The sequence below is a fragment of the Hydra vulgaris genome, chromosome 05 (assembly GCF_038396675.1).
Source record: "Hydra vulgaris chromosome 05, alternate assembly HydraT2T_AEP".
NCBI classification, from domain to species: Eukaryota; Metazoa; Cnidaria; class Hydrozoa; order Anthoathecata; family Hydridae; genus Hydra; species Hydra vulgaris.
In genome coordinates, this window is record NC_088924.1 from 23,719,709 (window position 1) to 23,744,012 (window position 24,304).

A 24,304-nucleotide genomic window follows, 5' to 3' on the forward strand; every position below is an offset into this window, starting at 1 on the left:
TTATTTTAATAACTAAAAAGAAAGATAAAATTGAAAAATTTCTTATGTTATAAAATAACAACTTAAAAATTCTATTGGTTTTTTAACAACAACAAAAAAATGATTTTAAATATGGACTCAACTTAAACAAATAATAACTTAGTAACTAAAAAAAATCAATTAAATCATGAAATACTAAAACCGTTAACCTTTATTTAAATAATTTAACAGTGTAGTAATACTTTTATGTAGGATTTTTTTTAAACATCTTCATTTTCAACAAGGCTGCTATCAACCACTATTAGAGTAACTTTTATAGAAAGCTACTCTAATAGTGGAAGAGCAAAGATGGAGTAAGCAAGATAGCAAATAAAAGATGACTTGTAAGATTGAAAATTATATGAATCAGGAAAAAAAGATAACGAAAAGCGATTTACAAGTAACTGATGTTTAAGAAAAAAAACTTGAAAAATAAGAATTTTTGGAGCACTAAGAACAGTCACTGTAAAAGAATGAGAACTTAGCAGATCTAAATAAAAAACAAAAGAAGAAAATAATAAGATGTGAGATTTATTCTTCAAACAAAATTGTTAAGAACTTGGGCTAAAACTATATTTAACTGAAGGCAAACAATAAATAAGAAGTTGGTAGTCTTAATATAATTTTTGGTGAATATTTAAGAAAAGGTTTCTAGCAGCACGCTGATTAACTACTTTACAAAATTGTTCAATAAAAGAATGTTGTACAGTAAAGAAAAAATATATATAAGATAAAAACTTTTTACAAGCACGGTCAAAACAAACTAAAAGAACTCAAGAATAATTTTGGGGTCATTATGACAAGCATGCATATTCATACTTGTTGACAACATATAAAAAAATATATTTGCCAAGTTTCTTTCTCAATAGCCGTGTTATTATATTATTTATTGTTAAAGTGAAAATTATTTTACATTCACTGATGACATGAAACATGATGTTAATCTGGAACAAAAAGTAAAAAAACGTTGTTACAAACTTTATTGTTTATGAAATGCCATGATTAAAGAAATTAATTTTGGAATTTTTTGATGGTTGAGTAGATCAATATAAAAATAAACAAAATTTAAAAAAGTATTAGGATGATTTGGCTGCCCATATGTGCTCTGATTAGGCCTGACTTTTTTGGGGGGGTAAGGTTAATAATAAATAGTAAGAATATAAAATTTTAGTAAAATTAGACATTGTTTAGTGGTAGCAGAATTTAATTGATGTTTCAAGATTGACACAATTTTTCAAATGTGTCTATGATCAGAAGAAACTTGTAATTACCAGGTCAAACAACTACTAATAGTACTACTAGAATAGTGCTTGGAGTATTATGTTAACTAATGTTTTTCTTTCCTTAAATTGTTCTTACAGAATATCTGTAAAGATATTTCTTTTAATAAAATAAACAGTTAAACAGTTTTATCCAAAATTAGCTTTTTTTTATTTGAGCTGTTGTTTGTGGCCATTTTATAGGCACACTTATATATTACACTTATAGTTTATTATTCTTATTCTTATTATTCTAAACTTTTTTTAGATAATATATAAAAATTAAAATATTGACAAAAACTGCTGAATTGAAAGTTCAAAATATTTCTTACGAGAAACTATCCCTATTGAATCTAACGAAGTTATACAAGGATCTAGGCTGACAACTGCTCGTCGGGAGCTTTAAAGTTTTCTTGCACACCTTAACACAAAAGCTAAAGGAGAGGCTGCAAATGAAACAGTTAAATAAACTCTACCATTTTAAAATTAAGCAAGAATACAAACAATAAAACTAAACAAAATGGCAGAAGAAATTATGACATTAATTAATGAGTTAAAGAGTCTGCTTAAAATTGACCACACCCGTAGAAACACTGACAAGAACACCCAAATATCTAATGGGGTTAAATACAAGTTTACAAAAACATTGCGGTTCTGGCAACAAGATGTGCTAGATAAATTAGTTGATTCAGAGAATTAAGAGTTTCTGATCAGCATGATGACTTCTAGGAAGACATTAATGGACTTAGTTGATCTTAATATCTTAAGATATTAGATTTTTTTTTTTTGTTATCGATTCTTTCTTGTTCATCAAATTTTATGCCATGGTTCACATGGTTCAAGAAAGAATCGATAACAAAAAAAAAAATCTAATATCTTAAGATATTTTAACAACACTTTAATGGAAACAGATAAAGTTTGTCTTGATCTTGATCAATAAACTTGGATGTAGTTATATAACTAAGCACCATTCTCAAAGACTGTGTTTATACCACATAATATTCAGAAATCAACTAAAGTTATTGAAATGTTTTTATAATAAATAATCTTTTAAAGGGAAAGTTGGGAACTAAAGTTTATTTAACTATAACTTAAATCAAAAAACTTTTCAAAAGGTTTCATTAAAATATAATTGAAATTTGTAAGCTAAAAAGCATTGAAAAGTTACTTAGTAAAATATTATATTATTATTTAATATTTCAAATTTTTAAAACTAACATCAGTATTATAAGCTATAAAATATTGACTGCATTGTTTGTTTTTAGATTTAAGAAAAACTTTCATTATTTTCTAAACTATTGAATTATCCCTCAAATTTTACAGTCTTTGATAAACAAAAAAAAATCTCCAAACCAAAACTTTGCCAAATACCAATATTTGCCAAGAAGCATTGAGTCAAAACTTCATTAGATGCGATTATAGGGAATTCATTCAAATTACATATTTGTATCTAAATAATGGGCAAAAAGTGGTTTCCTTGGATTTAATGGACAAAGCTTTGAACAATACAAGATGGATGCCAAAATTGTTATACTAATAATAAAACTTGTACTTTTGAACAAAGAAATCAGTCAGCTAAATAAAAAAACTTTTTTTTTGCTTGGCAACCACTTACTGCACTACAAATGATTATTCAGTTTGTTATATATTATTATACATCATGGTGGCTAAGTGCATCCATATCTTCAGCAGCACCAACTAATGATTTAAATTTTATTAGTTCATTATTAGAGTATACTTTAATAACAACTTAAAAAACAAACTGAGACAAAAGATTGTTAATAAAATACTATTGCTTAAAAATTCTGCACCAAGAAATGAAATAGCTTCAAAAAGAAAAGGGACGGGTTTTGGTAAACCTATATTTCCAATTCTTCCTGAAATGGCTGCAAAAGATTTGACTGATTTTATTGGATAAGACTCCCCAGTATTTTTCATCATTATTAATATAAACAGTGATTTTCTCAGAGAACCGTTTACAGTATGGCAAAAAACAGAAGTTTTCTAGCTTTTAAAAACATGATTTCTAATGTGTTAGAAACAACTCTGCTAAACCTGAATTTAAGCTTTGTAGTGACTTTGTGTAAAGTGTTAAAAAAACACATTTCAGAACATAGCAAGTTGTAGAAAATAACAGAAATATGTTACACAACCAAAGAAAGACACTTAGAACCAATAAGAATTGTACAGAAAATTTTCTTATACTATACACACAATTAATTGTTATAATTTCATTAACTTTTTGTTGAAATTTGAATTTACCTAATATTTTTAAATATAATTTTAAAATATTTGACTTATAATGTTCAATGTACAATATTTAAACTTCGTAATTAGTTATTGTAATTAGTTTTTAGAATCGGTTACAAGATATTTCAAATTAGTCCAAAAATATGCTTAATAGACAATGGCTGACTCCATTGGTGGACTTCAGACCAAATTTTTTACGAGTTTTAATGTTGTGGTTCTTAACAGAGACACCATTGCACAGAAAATAAAAATAAGATTTAACTGAAAAAAATTCTCAAGTTGTGTAAAATATGTGACTGCACCCCCTCATCCATTGGCCCTCCCCAAATAGCATACCTGGTTTTTAAACTTTTTTAACCTACTAACATTATACCAAAACTTCTTCAAAGCAGAATTAAGTAAAAAAATATATGTTAAGTTGTTCCTAGACTTTTCTTAGATTTATATAACAAAAATCAGAAAACTTTAACTTTGCTCCTAAATGGTATATTTTAATTTAAATCTGCGACACTAAAAATTGTCCAGTTAAGCTCAAATTTTGCCCAGTTCTTAGTTTAAAGTAACCTCCTCACAATAAAAAGTCAGGCTTGTTTACTCAAAAATATAAAAAATATGGGGTAAAAGGATTGTCTTATTTTGCGTACGTTAACGTAATCATTGCAAATGCAAATTTTAAAGTTTTTTCAAATATATTTTTATCAACTATTATTATATTTAAACATTGTGTATAGCCTTACTATACACAATGTTTAAAATAATAACAGTTTAAAATAATAATATAACAAATAAGTAATTTTAACAAAATATATATGAATGCTAATGATAAAAAATAAAAAAATTACATATGCTAGAGAAAACATTTAGCATTTTATACTGTAAGAAACCAGGAACAAATTTAGCAACCAAATACAAAAATTGCACAAAATCCCAGATAACTGATCTTTTCCTCAGTCATATCAGTAACTATATGCATTCTTGCAATTTAAAAAGATATGCAAAAATCTGCTCATTAATAATTTCTAAGATTTTTATATTCTATATTTACAAGTATTTGTATGTATTCAAGTAACTAGTTTTTATCAAAAACTAGTTTTTAACTAGTTTTTAATTAAATCTAAATTTCCAATAAATAACTGTTTCCATATGATTTTAAGTAATTTAAGTAACTTTATTTCTAACCATACATTGAAGAGCAAAAAAAAACCTGCGTTTTGCCAAAATGTGTTCCAAAATTTCCAAAATTTATGTTCCAAAATAAAAACTCATCCTCAAACTCAAACTCATTTGACACAATTTATTGTTTTTACTCACATTAACATAAAAACAACTTACACAAAAATAACCATGGTTACAAACACTTTTTTTTTCTATTTAAAAAATGCTAAATTGATTTTATTTAACTTTTTGTAATTCAATGCTTCATATTTATAATTTGCTTATAATATATATATATATATTCATATATATATATACATATATATATATATATATATATATATATATATATATATATATATATATATATATATATATATATATATATATATATATATATATATATATATATATGTATATATATATATATATATATATATATAATATATATATATATATATATATATATATATATATATATATATATATATATATATATATATATATATATATATATATATATATATATATATATATATATATATATATATATATATTACTTAGAATATTCTTTAAATTTGAGGCTATGATTTTTTTTTAAATTATATCTTTTCGAGAAAATCTTTTGTTCATGTTATGTTGGTAGTTACACATGATGATGATGAATAATCAATTTCTTTATAAAACACCATAATCATTTATAAGATAAACTTATAATTTAACTATAATTATAATTATAAACTTTGAAAATTAAAAAAGTTTTAACTAAGGAAAAGTTTTTCCTTAAATGTTTCCTTATTGGTCAACTGCTTTTGTAATGCTACAGACATTTCAAAGTGCTTATAAAAGAAATGCATTTAATTCAGAAAATCAATGTCCAATCGAGTATACTTTTAGATTTTTTTATCTCTCGATTGGACACTGAGAATATATTTTTTTCAAAATCAAATTGACATAAGATTAAACTATACCTATAAATCCTTCTTCTCACATATCAGTTCAACATAATTGTGCAAAAAAATCTTGCGTTGATTGCTAGTTTTGCCAGCAATGGCTATTTTGATTTCAAAATGGAGTAGAATCAAATTACGAGGAAATGCAAAAGAATTTGCTAACTTGTTAATTTCTTCTTTTAAGTTAAAATTTCAGAACAAACTTAACTTTGGTATTTATCAAGTGGCTTCACCATATCTCAAAGCTTAGATTGTGGTACTTTAGATATGATTGTCAATTTATTGTTAAAAGTATTTATATTGTAATGGTATCGCTTAATCAGATTCACTTGATTAGTAATATTTACTAGTCAAGTTATATTATAACTCACTGGAATTATTAAAAAAAGCTTACCTTTGAAATATCTTGTCTGTCCATTCTTCTTGTGATTAACAGTCCAAGCAACCATAATGAAATTACTAATACAACTGCTACAAGTAATACATATCCATGTTTTAATTTTGATATGGAAAGTGTAGGTAGAGGATTAGGAACAACAAAAAATCCACCAAAAGTTGTTAAGTGATTGCATATACATTTAGTCATTAAAAAAGTAGTGTGATGAACATCCAGCTAAAATAGTTAATATTATACTGTAACTTTTACTAAAAAATTATTACGCATTAAGCATTAATAATTAGTTTTAGATATTAAATTATGAACATTGGTGTAATTTAAACAGCGTAGCTAGTAATAATAAAACATAAAGTGGTACTATTAACAGAAACCAACAATAACAACAAAATTATTTAAAAAAAACATTTGAATTTATTTTTAAAAAATTTTAAAAGAATAACTAAAAGATAAAAAAAAATTTTCAACAGATAAAAAAGACAAGTGTTTTAACTTAACTATTATTTATCATTTGATTATTTTATATAACTTTTTTTTTTATAAGTTATAATTCAATTAATCCATTAAATAAAAATTCAACATGCCTGACATCCATCAGACATCCATCTGTTAGCATCTTCATTCCAGTAATTACATTCAACACAAAATGATTTCATTTCATAATCAAATTTTCCAGAGTACTCTGACTCATCAAAGTTATATGGATTTTGAACCAACTTTTTAGCTGGCATTGGGCCAGAATACATAAACATAAAATATAGTTTTCCTTTGTTTAACAATGAGTATGTTGAATTGCTAAAATTCCATAATATTAGTGCACCATCAGCAAGTAACAAAACATCTTGGTATCTCTGTAAAACATTAGCCGAGCCTTCATTGTTTTTATTATTAAAATCCAATTTAGCTGTATTGGTTAAGTTGTTATTTTTTGTCATGACAACACCTTGTTTGACAGAAATATTAAGCATTATGTCATAATCAAGTTTTGTTGCAACTTTTCCATATTGAATGTATACAATAAGATTTGTTAAATTATTTTCATCATTTTTAAAATAAAACTTCAAAAGCATCTTACAGCTTGATGCTACTGAAAGTGAGACTTGGTATACATCATTAGGCATAGATAAAGATATATTTTCCCCATTTATTGTATCAAGTTTATTTTTTATTGTCACATTTATTAGTTGTGAGCTGTTATTCACTTTTATTGGATGACCACTCAAATCGGAAAAAATAAGACTTTGCATTTCTGTGTAAATGTTTTGAGATCGATTAGTATCCCATGTGTAAATAACGTCTTTTATTCTGACATTCTAAATAACAAAAATATAAAGACTTGATGTTTAATCATAAAATTTTAAATGTGTAAAGAAGATATATATACATATATATATATATATATATATATATATATATATATATTTATATATTTACATATATAAATTTATATATATTCATATATATACATATATATATTTATACATATACATATATATATTTATATATACATTTATTTATATACATATATATATATATATATATATATATATATATATATATATATATATATATATATCTATATATATATATATATATATATATATATATATATATATATATATATATATATATATATATATATATATATACATATATATATATATATATATACATAGAGATATCTTGGCATGAAAAAAGCTAGGCATAAGACTTAGACAAGAATGTTAAATAGTACTTTAAACAAGAGAAAATATTTTTGCATGTGCTCAAAAGATATTGATGCCACGCTCAAAAGCAACATCTTAAAAATTTCAGTTCTATGGAAGAAACGAAGCAATAATGAACAAAAAAAAACAATGATTGATTTAAAAACAAAAGCACATGAAAGAATAGTCAGAGGGTTTGAATCTACCTACACAACTAATGGTGAATTAATGCAAGCTTATGTCAAATATGTAACCATTAGAGCCATCAGAATCTTTTCAAATTTAAGGACTAAAATTTGAAAAGAACCTGAATCTATAAAACATTTTTATGCCCTTCCGCATAAACTTTTTTCAAACTTTGCATATGAGAAACTTATTATTTTACAAAAAAGACAACCATTATTGTTGTAACATCATACTAAAATCTTTAAAAATACAAAATGAAAACTAACAAATATATATTTAAATTAATTATTTTAGCAAAATAACTTACATGAATTGAAATTTGCGAATTTTGTAAAGACTCATTGAACAAATACTTAGAATCTGGAAAATAAAAACCACCATCGGGTGAACCAATGAAACTGCTGTTTAAATCAATGAAAATATCTTTTTTTAACAAAAAATCAAACTGCTTTGTTACACCTCCTGTTTTAATTTCACCAGGAACTTTGTATGCTTGCACTGCTATGAAATAGTTTTCCATAGATTTCATTAATACTGATACTATTTGTTCATCTTGCTAAATTTTTGAAAACATTTATTTTTGAAACAAAATAAAAAAATATTCAAAAAAAAAATTAACAAAGTAAAACATAATTACTATGAGATTAGCAATAATCTTAAATTTTGCGATTATCTTTGTGGTCAAAATAATTGATTTATAATATGTACCTGATTATTTTATTATTTTTTTTTAGTTTAAATTTTACTCTTTTTTTTAGTTTTAAATTTAACTCCAGCGACTTAAAAAAAAATACATTAAACTAAAAATGACTTTGCAATTAAATTTTGCAATTTCTTCAAGATCTTTATGGTTGTCAAATTTTGGCATCTATTTTATGTGTATTAACATGTACGCCTAAAAAACAATTAAAAAAATTAAATAAAAAAAATTACTATGTTTACTTGTCCATGATCTAATGGTGGTGTTGGAAAACCAGGTTGCAACAAGTTTGAAATTAAATTTACAAATGATTTGGACATAGTCTCAAATATATCTGCTCCAAAAACTTTCAGATTTTTTTTGGTGAGTAATCTTGCAAGTTTATCCACTATGGATGCTGCTTTATTCTAAAAAAATAATTTTTATCTAAATATTTAATTTGTTTTCTGTCAAATTTTTTATAAAATACTGGTACAAAAAGATATTAATAACCTCAAGTTATGATTTGTTAACTACACTCTTGTATCTATACATATTTCTTATAAAATGCAATAATATTTAACAAATTTATATTTTTAGGGGACAGTTTGTATTTATGTAGAATTTACTTTTTCTTTTAATTTCAAAATGTTATTAGAAATGTAATCTTTAAAATGTAAAACCAAAAACTTTTAACATTTTTTTTTTGATTTTTTTTTTTAACTATTTATCCTTTTTATGAATGAATTTCTTGTTTAAAAGTATTCTTAGTAACATACAGATATAAAATAATATAAAATCAAGATTCATATTTTTGATACAAACCTAAAAAGGAGTAGGTATCCTTTCATCATACTAAAGAACACAAACTTAAAGTTTTAAGTAAAAAAACAAAAACTTTTTATCAACTAAGAAAAAATAAATTAACAAAATACCTGAGCATGAGGAACAATCTCTAATGGATTTTGTGTTGTAACAACTAAAGCATCGCTTAATAATTTAAAAGAATTCAAATCAATAAACAATGTGTTGCTGATTAAATCAATTAATTGTGTGCGCAACTAAAAATCATAAAAAAGTAAACTTTATTCTTTCTTTTATTACTAATAAATTTCAAAAAATAATAAAATAATCTAAAACAAACGAACTTGTGTAGACTTTGAAATAATTGTTTATATAATCAAAAACTTTAAAACATTTATCATTTTTTGGTAGAAAACCTTGCTAATTTATGTAATAAAATAACATTAGCTAAAACTGAGTAAAAAATTCTACTTAAAAATAACTATAATATTTTAAAACAATAAAGAAACTTTATTTTGAAAATTACATTAAACATTAAAATATGTCATTAAAAAGTGTTTTTAGATAATTTTAAACTGTAAGTGTAATACACATTTTTCATAAAATGTCTATACAATAAAAACAGTATATATAAACTCATACTTCTTGTAGACCAAACAATTCCTGTTGCTTTATTTGTTTTAAAGTATCTTCATCAACCACATCAAATAATTTATTAGAAAACAATGAAGTGATATCGTATTGATTTTCTGAATTTTTGTTTATATTATTGCTAACTGCTTGAACAAGATTAGCAATACTTTGTGTATCATTAAGACTGATGTCAGTAAGTAAACCTTTTAAATTCATTGGTTTATTGTTTGGGTACACCTATTTATACAAGCAAGTAAACATTGATTTAAACTCATATTAAAAAAAAAATCACTTAATTTGACAATAAAAACATAGTGGCTTGTCTTAAACTACTTCTTTAAATACCTTTTTAAAGGAGGAAAAAAAACTGAGATAAAACAGCTCATTAATACATACTCTGGTTGCATGTATATTGTACTTGAGACATAAATATTAGTCTTAGTTATTCAGTATTGAAACAAGATTTTAATTAAAAAATAATAATCATAGAAGATAAAAAAAAAATGACAAGTATTTTTAATCATCATGGTTATGACTTTATTTATTAACAATTACAATAAGGTTTTAAATACTTGTCATATTTTTTTCATATTAAGTCTTTTTACTTAATACTTTTCCTCTTTTGCTTCATTTCTTTGTTTTATTACTTTAAACTTATTTTGATTCAAATAAATCAAACCGGTTAATTACAATTCATTAAAAATTACTTCTTTTATAATTATTAAGCACCCCATATTTACTTAAGCACCCCATAATTACCTTGTTTTCTGATAATTTTTAAAGATTTGTTATATACTAACCTTAATGTATAGATTGTATTCTGCATATGCTTTGTATTTACCGATCACTTTGATTAGGATTCTGATTTTGTAATTATTGTTCTCATCACCTGGACCCAAAAGAAAGTTTATTAAACTTCGTTGGTCAGTAGTACCTGCATTTAAAAAAGGATAATCTACTGAAGTTACACTACTAAGTTTCATTTGCTGTGATTGGCCATTATCATAATAAAAAGCATAGCTCAGCAATCCATACGTATCTCTCCATCCATTACAATAAAGTATAAACTTTGTTTCTAAGGCAAACCCTTTATCTGGGCTGTAAAAAATCATCAAGCTTATTGTAATTGAAATTTATTTATCTGTTAATAAAAAAATTTATCTTATATTAAATATACTTTTTGATCTTTGTATATAATAGAATACTATATAGAATACTCCTGATTTTTTAAATTAAATATCATAACTAATATAAATAAATAAAATTGTAACTTAAATTTGAAAACATGTAAAAATACTACTTAATAATGCAATATCCTGGAATAGGCTTAGAACAAGTTGACTTTCTAAACTTTAATTTAGCTTTATTGACAGAGTTTGTATCACCAACCACCAAAGTAAATGTGTAGATTTTTAACTCAAGAAGAATATCTCTATTAATCACAAGACTTGGTTTTAAAAACCCTGTAGAAGTAGCATTTTGCACAGAAAGTTCTGGTGGAAAATTTCCGTTTTCATCTTCTATTGTCCAATGAGCCACTAATCTAAATATCAGAACTTTTTAAATATTCAGAAGTAATGCAAATTATTAGAAACAAATATTTACAAAGATATTTTTAACATGCTAAATCCTATAGAAGTTTTGTTTTTAGAATTATTTATAATTTTGCTATTTATTTTTTTTTAATAATATTTTTTTGCTTCCTAATTTACATTTCAACTTTTCAAATTAAAAACTTTTGATTTGTATTTTATAGCAAACACTTTACTTTTATAAAGCTTGACTTATACTGTAATTTATAAGGAGTTGTTAAAGTCTAGTAATTTCTACAATATTGTCTTAACCAACACCTTATTGTTGTTAAAGAATGAAAAAAATGAAAACTTTTCAATAACATGAATAATTGTATGCTTAGAACAATTTAATAAAAAATAGTTGTTGAATCTAAATATCAAATAAAAAAAGTACTAAAGAGAAATTAGGCAATTAGTTATTAGAAATATTGGAGACTTTGTATGGTACTTTTTAAATTAGCTGAAGTTAACAATAAATATAATATAAAATTAACTTTAATCAAAATTAAAGTAATATAATATAAAATATAATGTTAAATTAAATTAGTTTTATGTTCAAAAAATTGAACAGATTCTAGCATTTTAAGAACTGAATGGACATTTAGGAGAAGCATTGAGTAATCAAGTTTTGGAATACTGTGATGTCTGCAAAATAAATGGTCATAGTGCAGTTGACTGTTGTGAAGCAGCAGTTAACTTTTTCTACATAATACAGTTGCCCTACACATTTTTCTCTACACCAACAGGCTGTTAAATAATTATTTTAAATTGTCTTATTTGTGAAATGGTGCTGAAATTATTTTCAGATACTAGATAGGAAGCACATGCTGTTGCAAATAATGCTGTTTTAAAGTCATTTCAACAAGTTCTCCATATATACCAGCAAAAAAAATACTCTTCCTGCATTACATGTAATCTCTAGCTATGTCACGCTGCGCTTTACAGCATTATCAAGACTGATAAAATTGAAAAGGTTTTCTAAAGATTTTATTCTCCAATTTCATTCTTCTTTGATGCATAGAATTAGATATCATAAGAGATATCCAATTTAAAGATTTATATAAAGACTTTGCAATGAAAAAGGCAAGAAGAAAGCTGTAATTAAATAATAATTTCAAGTTTTATGTGAAAACCTCTGTCACAGTAGTACTGTTAGTAAACAAAAATGGTTTAGGACACCAGTACCTACAAATCGTTCTTTAGCTTACAACACCGCTTAAGTCAAAAATTGGTGGTTTTTACATTTTAATGTCAATCAATGGAGCTGCTCATTGCACATCTAAGTTGTAATTCGAACAAGTTGTTAGTTTTTTTTTTGTCTCCTGCAAAGTTGGTAAAAATTACTCATGCTGTGTTGTTAGCTAAGGGAAAAAACGAAGCATTCTAACTCATTTTTGCCTCTGCTTACAACCACAGTCAATCAGAGGTCCCAATGTTTCAAGAAAATTGATGCAAAAAATTTGAAAATTAAATTGTAAACATGTTTGATCTATTTCACTTTCCATTAGCTTATATGCCTTAATCTGGCACTGCTTTTATATGTATATATATATATATATATATATATATATATATATATATATATATATATATATATATGTATATATATATATATATACATATATATATATATATATATACATATATATATATATATATATATATATATATATATATATATATATATATATATATATATATATATATATATATATATATTTATATATATATATATATATATGTATATATATATATATATATATATATGTATATATATATATATATATATATATATATATATATATATATATATATATATATATATATATATGTATATATATATATATATATGTATATATATATATATATATCTAAATATATAAATATAAATATAAATATATATATATATATATATATATATATTATATATATATATATATATATATATATATATATATATATATATATATATACGACTTAGAGCAAGTTTGGACATCACTGCATATTGGCAATGAAAAGATACTTTGCGGATGCATTTATAGACCAGGCACAATTGACTATGAATCTAATCTAAAAATAATAAATTCAATTAAACGAAGTTACAATCTATTGATAAAAAGTAAGTATTCTGGCCTATTAATATGTGGAGATCTTAACTACTTTTCGATTAAATGGAATAAAGAAAACATTGGCAAACTTATTAATAATTCAGATATTTCTGCTAAAGAGTTCTTAAAATGTTTAAATGATTATTTTATAACACAAAACGTAATTAAACCAACTTTTCAAATAAATGAATTTAAATCCACTAATGTTCTTGACCTAATATTAACAGAGTCAAACAAAAGAATAGTTGATTTGAATAATTTTGATAATTTGGGTGCACTTAGTCACGGTCATCAGATCCTAAAGTTTTTGTATTGCTTTAGAAATAATTTAAAAAAAATGGAAACAGTAAAAAAAAATATAACTCTGTACAAATACGGCAATTATAATGGCTTTTCCGATATGCTAAATAGCTACGACTGGCATCTTGAATTCAAAAAATTAGATGCTAATATTTCATACAACAAATTTGTCGATATTTACAATAAAGGTCTTATATATTTCCTTCCAACAATTACAAAGGGAGTCGTTAAAACAAAAGCACCTTGGATGAACTCTTACTTAAAAAAGTTAATTAGAAAGAAAAGAAACCTCTTGTGAAAATATTTACATAATCGTTTTTTAAACATAGAAAATAAATTAGAAATAAAGTACTAAAAGAAAATAAGAACCAAACTAAAATATATGAAATAACCATTGCTTTGAACGTTGAACTTGAAAACCAAAAGCAATTTATGCATATAAAAACAAAAAATCAAAAGTTAAAGAAGGAATTAACGCATTAAATGTAAACGGCACACTTGAAACAAATTATTTATAATAGCGCATTCATTAAATAACTATTTTAGCTCTGTTTTCACCAATGAAATTAGTGACAATATGCCATTCTTTAAAAATAGGACAAACATTATTTGTGATGACCCTATATTTTTACCGGACACAGTTTATATAATCCTGAAGTCTCTAAATCCAAATAAATGTACAGGAGTAGATGGAGTTCACCCATTTCCTTTAAAGTGTTGCGCAGATGCGTTCTCACTTCCTTTATCACTTATTTTTAATAAATCGTATGACACTGGAATAATTCCATCAATGTGGTTAAATGCTAATGTAACACCATTATTTAAAAGTGGAGATAAATTGGAACCATCAAGTTATCGACCAGTATCACTTACTTCAGTTACAAGTAAAGTAATGGAACGTATCTTAAAAGCTACATTTATGTCACACTTAGAAAATAACAATCTCTTGACTAAGGCACAACATGGATTTTCTAAAAAAAAAACTGCTGTACAAACCTTATAGAATTTATGGATCTAATAACTCAAGCAATGGAAGATAATTTACCAGTAGATATCATTTTCCTAGATATGAAAAAAGCTTTCGATTCCGTGCCTCACAACAGATTGTGCCTCAAACTAAAAAGCTATAGATTTAACAAAAAAGCAGTTAGATGGTGCAAAAATTTCGTAAGTAACAGAGTGCAACGTGTCACCTGCAACGGCGGATTTTCAAATTGGTCTCCAGTTACAAGTGGAGTACCGCAAGGGTCTGTCTTGGGTCCGTTTATGTTTATTGTTTATATAAATGACTTACCGAATGAGTTATCAACGAACTGTAAAATGTATGCTGATGATATTAAACTAATTAACATAATTAGATCATCTTCTGATATAGAAAAGACTCACACAGATCGAAACAAATTAATGACATGGTCACAATTATGGCTATTAAAATTTAATGTCAGCAAATGTAAACGCATGCATATAGGTAGCAAAAATACTAGGCATATATACACAATGTATGATTCAGTGCTAAATAGAGTTGAACTACCAGAAACAAAAATTGAAAAAGATTTAAGAATTATGATTTCAAACAACTTAAAATGGTCTAGTCAAGTTAGTTATGCGTCTGGTAAAGCTAATAAAATGTTAGGAATAATAAAACATTCATTTAAAAACTTAGACATAAACGCATCTAAATTATTGTACACCTCTCTTGTAAGACGGCATCTAGACTATGCAAATTCAGTGTGGTGTCCTTACTTAGAACAAGATAAAAAAAAAATTGAATCGATACAACGTAAAGCAACGAATAAAATGTCTTCAAGGGAAAAACTATGAAAGTAGACTAACCTACTTTAAATTAACGACTCTTGAAAAAAGACGCGAACGTAATGACTTAATCCAACTTTTCAAAATAGTAAAAAAAATAGATAACATAACATTGGAATACCCACCAGATTTAATAACTTCAAATACGAGAGGTCACAATATGAGGTTTCATAGACAATTAATTAAAAATCCAAAGAGGCACTATTTCTTAACAAACCGTGTTATTAACAGCTGGAATAATTTAGAACAAAACATTGTAGATTCTAAAACACTTAAACAATTTAAATCAAAGTTGGACTTATTTTTAACATAAATTGGCTGTTAAAGCCTAGATTACCTAGGCACCGTACATTGTCATTGTACATGTACACAGTTATTATTAAATAAATAAATAAATATATATACATATATACATAAACATATACATCGATGATATCATCTTAACTATACTTTTAAAATGGATTCTTTTAATGCACTGTTATTTTTGTAAGTATACTGTTCTAGATATTTTTTTTTAATTTTAATTATTGATCTAAAGAATAATATATATGTGTGTGAATGCAAGTCAGGGAAAAGGCGCATACAATGGCAGACTTTCACCCAAGTGTCAAGGCTTCGAAGGTGCCAAATTGTTATCCTGAGAACATGAAAATATATAAATTTATAAAAATAGTTATATAAAAATTTATATGCTTATCTTATGTAAGAATAGGGATATACTAATCTATAATAAAAACTATAACTCAAAAAAATAAGTATATTTTGAGTCCGATTTTAAAATTGTTTTAATTAAAAACAAATCGCACACAGGGCGGCCAAGAGGGAGGGGCAAATATGGCATATGTTTCCCTGGGGCCAATATATTAGGGGCGCCAGAAGAAAAAAGACCAAAAAAAAATCATAAAATTTTAATAACAAAGAGTAAAAAATTTGTTTTTAATGAAGAGTCATAAAATAAATTTACTCAGTGATGTGCATTGCAGTTAACTTGCAGTGACCAAACAATTATAGTTTAAAATAATTTATTTCTTCGAAAATTATTTAAGAAATAAATTATTCAGAACTATAACATAACCATCAGGTCTTGTCACAAAAAACTGCTATGAAGAAATTAAAAGGTTGTTTAAAACCAAGTAATAAAACGTTTTCTCATCAAACTCAGCATATAAATAATTAAAAATGACCTGTCTAAAACCCCAACGAACCAAAGATTACCAAGAATGTCGATACTATTTTAAAAAAAGTGTTGCAAGCCGTTGGAATAAATTAACGCATAATGTAATTGATGTACCTACAAAAAACTCTTTTAATAGTATTTTTTTGATGCTATTTCAAAAGCCTGGTTTTCTTTTATCAATATTAAACTTTTTATGTATAAGTTTTATTGATTATTGTAATAAATAAATAAAAATCTTTTAGTTTTCAGTTGCAGTTCCACAAGATGGAAGATCTTGCTATACAAACTTTCAGACACCAGATGTTCAGCTAAGATTTGCTGCTATAAAACTAATTTCAAAACAACCACAAGAAATTACTGCTGCTTTATAGCTGTTGCTTTACCTTTAATCAAAATATTGATCCATGATGAGCAAATGGCTTGGCAATGAAAGACAACTTTTTGCAAAGCAAATGATGGTAACAAGAAAGTAATGAGCCTGGATATGCAATTTTTTTCCATGAGTTCTTAAAACATAAGCTTGAAGTTTTTAGCATTGAGTTTTTTTCATTACATTCAATAAATTCAATTTAAAATTGGGAGTGTAAAAACTATTTCAATCAGATTCTTTTTCATCTTGTAAAAGGGTCAAAAACTGGTAAAAATGAAAGCTTGAATTAAAAGACAACTTTAAGGAAGATGTTTTGCATCTTAATAGTTTAAAGAAGTATTCATTTTTTACTTTTTGAAACACTTTAGGCTTTTTCAACCAAATATACTCAAAGGGTCTATAGCCTAGTATCAAATCTATATGCATTCTAATTTGAATTTTTAACAAAATGCCAGCACTTGTTGCAGAAAATGAACGACCTTTAAATAAACTAAAATTGATTTTAAAAAGTTATTGTAGGGCCACTATGAAACAAAAGACTATTGTAGGGCCACTATGAAACAAAAGCATAAAAAGGTTTTAATATTAATTTCAGAGAATCGATGTTATTTAATCCAGATTATCCTTAAATTATGGATGTAAGTTAACAGTATTTGAAACAAAAAGACAGTCAATAACATGTGTAAATGTACATGTTTTTATTTTTAAAATATGTATACTTATGCGGGCACCTAATTGCTACTATGCTCCAGGTGTCATGACACCTCTCGGCTGCCCTGATCATGAATGTGCATTTTTCCAATAAACAATTGTTGATATTGTTTAGAAGTATTGTTTTTGAAAAATACCTTTTTCAAAAACAATACATCAATGTTTCATGTTAAACTTGAAATATGATTTTTAACCAACATTGTTTAAAAAATTTGTCAAACCAGTAAAGAAATTAAAAAACTCTAATAAATCCATAAGTATACCGTATAAAGTATTAAATATACACTACGTATTGTAATTTATGGTAAATATAAAAGATATGTACCTTCGACTGCCACAATCTTCACAGTTAAATGAATATATCAAGCGCTCTTTGAAATTTAGCATCGTATCACAGTTAGATATGCACCTAATCATTAAACAGTGTTTTCTGAATAGCAAAACTTAAGTAAGAATTTAAAATTAAACTAAAAAATTGTTTAAACTTAAGCTGCATATATCATAAAAATAAAAGCTACAATAGAATGGTACAGACAATGCAAAAAAAAACATGCCTTGAATATTTTACAAAAAAAAATTGAGTAAACTATATCATGTTTTTAAGATATTTGAAATTCAAAAAACAAAAATCTTAATGAAATTAAAGTGTTCATAGGTTTTAGGATAATTAAGATTTTGATGAAATCATTTTTTACATAACATAAATTGCATAAAAAAAGAATTTCCTTAATAGTTACAAGTAAATATCATTTTTTAAATTATATGCAAAATTTTGAACTACTTAAAACTGTGTGACAACAAAGGTTGTACATGTTATTTACATTTTGAAGTGCCTGTGAATAAAATGACAGACAAAAGATTAATTTAATACTGCATATTTTTTGAACAGAATAGTTTCAATCCTGCATAACAGAATAGAATAGTATCACTCCTGCATGTTTTTTGAGCAGAATAGTTTAACATTACAGTTAGTTTTTTTAATAGCATAATGATATTAACTAGCTTCATGGACTTTTATACTACAAATACAATGAGCCTTTTTAATAAATATTAGCACTTATTTAATAAACAATACTATCAAACATTTTGAAGACCACTAAAATATAGAATTATTTAATTTAGTTAATATATTAGGATTTGCTTTTGAAACATTAATGACAATTCTATGAATCATTTATGCGATCAAACTGCTTCATAACTAAAAAGAAAATGTGTGCACTGAAAATGTTTAAAAAAATGTGTAGCTGGTCTATATTGAGCAAATGTTAATAGAAAATACTGATGTGCTCACAGAATTTTCTTTTAACATTTCTCTACAAATATATATCCGGCACAAATGAAAAAGTTACATAAATTGTTTTGATATACATCTGAAAAATTTAAAACAAAATTTTTTTTTATGTATATTTAGGATTTACTTATCTTTTAATATACTATTTTTTATAATGTATTAAAATAAGTTTCAAATTTATTAGTAACATCTTTATTATTTCTGTATCTTTTTTTTTTCATTTTTCTGTATATTCAAATAGTTTATATATATAACCTTTTATACTTTATATTTAAATTACTTTATAAATAAATAATTTCATAATCAATAAGTTTATAATTAAAGAATTAAGTTAAGAATATTTTTGTTGAATAAAATGAAAGTTAAATCCCAACTTAAGTAAACTAATATTAACTATTTACCAGAATAACCATAATAAGAAGAAGGAAAACTTTACTATTTCAAGTATTTAAAAAATTATTTTATTGTTTTATTTATTTATTAAAATTGATTTAACTAGTAGCTGATTCAAAATACTGATTCTTAGAGTATTCAGGAAGTAACAAAATATCCATTAATATAAATTAAATAAGAGAGGGAAATTAAGCAATCTTACATACTTTATTGTGACAGTTGGCAAACTCTCAGAAATAAGAATTTCTTGAACAAAACAGCTTGTCTTGTAGCAATCATTTGAATATACATCTTTTCCTGCATACTTTGTTCCACAAACTTTAATATGGTAACTAATTTCTTTTAAAAATTGTCGTGTACTAAAAACAATTTCTGAAAATGATGAAGAAATATCTGTCCAATATTCATTAAAACATGTATCACTTGGAAATGTCAGATTCAAAAGAATAAAGTTCTCCATAGCAATTTGAGCATCAGAAAAATTTGAAGCAACTTTACAGCTCCACCTAAAGTCTATATTTTGAGTTCCAACTGTTGGATCATCTGGATCATAACTAGACATTGCACTTACTTTAAAGTTTTGATACAAACTTTCATTTATAATTTTCTTTTTGTATGCAACAGTTACAAATAAACCTTTATCAATATCAATATATAGTGGTGAAAATATAACATTTAGGTATGCAGTATAAACAGCTGAAATATCACCATAAATACATTGCAATGACAATATGTAAGTACCAAAATCAAGTGAATTTTTTAAAATTGAGTAAGTAACTTTTTGCTGATAAAGTACACCTTCTTGTTTTGTTACTATAGGCTTTAAATCTAGACTAGTAAGATTCCATTCAAAAGTTAAAGATACATTATTACAAAATGAACCAATACTTTCAACAAAAGCTGTTAAATCTCTTCCAGCACTTTTTATGATGGTCATTGGATTGTATATAGTCCCATAATAAAAACTTACTCTGGGGACACAACTATTTGTTACTATGATCAGAAAAAAAATTGGTCTGAGAGTCTGAAGATTATTCTTGCATACAATTGAAATGGTGTAGTTGTTAATATTTTTATATACATGCTGCACTTGAAAGGAAACAGGACTCAAGTTTGAAGTCTGATTATTAACAGTAAAATTTCCATCTCCCCAATCAATAGTGTATAACATATTTGATCCAGTCTCTTGAAAAATATCTAGCGTTATACTTTTGTTTAAAGATAACTGAACATATCCATTATGGGATATTGGTGGTGTCGCAATGACGCTTAAAAGAGATAGGTTGCAAAACACTCTTATATTTGTAGAATTTATGAACAATGGAGAAGTGATATTTTCATCATTATCAAAAACATATGCAGTGATTGTGTATTGTTGACATACAGAATACCTAAAATACATACTTTAAAGTAAAATAAATTTTTAAAACAACTTCAACTTATAGCGAAACAAAGAATTAATAAAATTAAGATACTTTTCAAACTCAAATTGTTAAGAAGTTATGGTTTAATAAATAGTTGTGAATGATATTATTAAGTCATATTTTATTAAAATACTACTTAATCATAAAAAAATTCTGCATTCTGCATTCTGTTTCGTTTATAACCTAAATGTAATAGTAAATAAATGTTAAACAGAAAGGTTAAAAGAACTTGGTGTAGGCATCATAAAACTAAAATTTAATTAGGCTGTTTACATTAGATTTATTTACATTTAATTTAGATTATTAAAATTATTTTTATATTATACTTTTGAAAAAGTTTTTGGTAGATTAAATTAACACATACCTTGCTTATCTAATGTTTTATGTTTATGTTTAATAATAATCATAAGAATAACAATAATAATAAGAGCAACAACAATAACAAAAATTATAGTAATAATAACAATAATAATAATGATTACTATCAAAGAATTTATTATTACAAAGGTCAACAAAAAAAAAACTTTTTCTGGTGCTGAGCATATAGGTTGTTTTTTGTATAGCATTTCTCATTTTGATTTTAAGCATGCAACTCATTAATGTTTTTTAGAGTCTTTAGCATTTTTCACATAATTTTTTTATTTCAATAAGTTTAAAGGAAAAATATTTGTGTGTTCTAAAATCTTTATGAAAATACGCTTCTTTTGAGACCCAGGTTGACATACTTTTAAATGACTTTTTTTTTAACAATTATTATATTACAATTATTGTGCATGTTAACAAAAAACCAAATTGATTGCTCAAAACCAGAAAACAACTTTTTTTTGTTGATCTGCATTATTATTATCATTATTGTCATTATTATGATAATGATTAAATATAACCATAAAACATTATGTTGGCGAGGTGTGTATTAAATAATGCTATCAAAGTTTTTTCCAAATAATAATATAGAGAAACAAATATTTCAGCTCCTAAATGTTGGAACCATCCTTTTTTCTGAGACAATTTAAGTTGTTGTGGTGAAGAAACAAACTATATACATTCATGTATATATATATGTGTATATATATATATATATATATATATATATATATATATATATTATTTTATATATATATATATATATATATATATATATATATATGTATTTAAGTATGTATGTATATATATATATATATATATATATATATATATATATATATATTATTTTATATATATATATATATATATATATATATATATATATATATATATGTATTTAAGTATGTATGTATATATATATATATATATATATATATATATATATATATATATTTATATACATATTTATATATATATATATATATGTATATATATATATATATATATATATATATATATATATACACATATATATATACATGAATGTATATATATATATATATATATATATATATATATATATATATATATATATATATATATATATATCACTGAAAGGAACAGATTTTACAAAAACGGGAATGTTACCATTATCAGGCACATTTTACCCATAAATCTTTTTTCCTTGTAAGCATCATTTTATTGTAAAAAATATACCTGAAAGCAATATTTATACAAAGTGAAAAGTACATACATTGACTATTGCATAACCTGCTGCTAATAGGAGTGCCAAAACATTGACTGAGTAGGGTCAAGACCTAGGTCAGGCTAAGGTTAAAGGTTAGGGCCAGGTTTAAATATGATTACATTACTGTAATTAATTGTTTTTGTAAATAGTTAAAAAAGAAGATATGAAATATAGTATATAATAATTAAATAAAAATAACAAAAATAAATATAAAAATCACACCTTCATCACAAAGTATTAAATCCAAATATATATAAATAAAGTAAGACATTAAATAAAAATGAAAAAAAATTATATATCTAAAAAAAATAGTAAAAAAACATTAAAATTTACTAAATTTACAAAAATAGACATTGTAATTATATATGGTAGTTAAAGACTGTAATAAATCACAAATAAAAACAGAAAAACATAATTTTAAAAAAATAAATAAAGAACCACGGCATTATAAGCTTTAAACACTGAGCTTTTAGTTAAAGAACTAAAAATTATTGAAATAAATGAAAAAACTGACAATACCATATAAGTACATTCTGTCAGGTACAACGAATGTAGCAAAAGCCAAAGAAGAACATAATTTAACAATTAAAGCAGAACCATGGCCTACATTGCACAACTATTTGACTCATTTAATCATAATTAATATGACTGGTGCAACTATGGAAAATGTTATTGCTAAATTTTTATCAAAATAAAATAGCACTTAGAGCTTAGTAGCTGTTATTGTGTGTAATAAAAGTTCAACTACAGGGGCAGATAGCTGTTTGATTGTCAAACTTGAAAATGCACTCAAAAGATGCTCATATTATTATCATGTCTGCTGCACCATGTTAAACTGCCACTACAACACATTGTCCCTTATTGGTTACAACTGTTAACAAGGTTACACTATATAATTTTTAATTAAATATTAAGTAAATAAACTTGAAAACGCAGTAAATGTTAGTTTATAAATGCCATATTGCTAATTATCATCTTTAATTTTATTTTTATTTCAAAATAGCTTTGCCTCAATTTACTCAATTTACTCAACTACTTTGTCACAGAAAAAAAAGAGGTTTTAATTTGCAACGTTGCATCTCAATAATTTTTTTTTAATGTTTAAAAGTGTAACCCATTGAGACATAATGTAACTTTAAAATGTTATAGAGAATAATTGCAGCCAGCACATGTAGTATTGTAAATAGTCAGAGTATTGACAACGTTTTACGTACCACTGTTGATACCAGAAAAATGCGCTTAATGTTTTAAATACCATTTAATTAATACCATGTTTATACCAGGTTTATACGATGTATTGATCAAAAATACTAATAATCGTGCACGATTTTTTAAAAATATTTAAAAATATACCAGAAAAATAAAAATTAGGCATGCATACACTAAAATTGCTAAATCAAATTTAAATTAAACAAGACGTTTAGTGAAGTCTCTTATTTTTTTTATTTGTCACTATGAAAATTATTTAAAATTTTTATCTTGTTTTAATACAAAC

At 24.5% G+C, this 24,304-nt stretch overlaps 1 protein-coding gene across 2 annotated transcripts in view; it reads right to left on the minus strand.

Annotated features, from left to right (window-relative positions):
* Window positions 1–24,304, minus strand: part of LOC136080701 (uncharacterized) — a 66,356-nt gene that overhangs the window by 29,076 nt on the left and 12,976 nt on the right. For both annotated transcript variants that reach the window (XM_065797691.1, XM_065797690.1), the window contains exons 7-16: window positions 19,980–21,164; window positions 18,415–18,498; window positions 11,338–11,580; window positions 10,838–11,135; window positions 10,047–10,274; window positions 9,536–9,661; window positions 8,855–9,028; window positions 8,229–8,477; window positions 6,614–7,342; window positions 6,030–6,248 (exon numbers count right to left, since the gene is read on the minus strand). In XM_065797691.1, coding sequence (XP_065653763.1) covers window positions 6,030–6,248; window positions 6,614–7,342; window positions 8,229–8,477; window positions 8,855–9,028; window positions 9,536–9,661; window positions 10,047–10,274; window positions 10,838–11,135; window positions 11,338–11,580; window positions 18,415–18,498; window positions 19,980–21,164 — 3,535 coding nt within the window. The remainder of the gene's footprint in view (window positions 1–6,029; window positions 6,249–6,613; window positions 7,343–8,228; window positions 8,478–8,854; window positions 9,029–9,535; window positions 9,662–10,046; window positions 10,275–10,837; window positions 11,136–11,337; window positions 11,581–18,414; window positions 18,499–19,979; window positions 21,165–24,304) is intronic.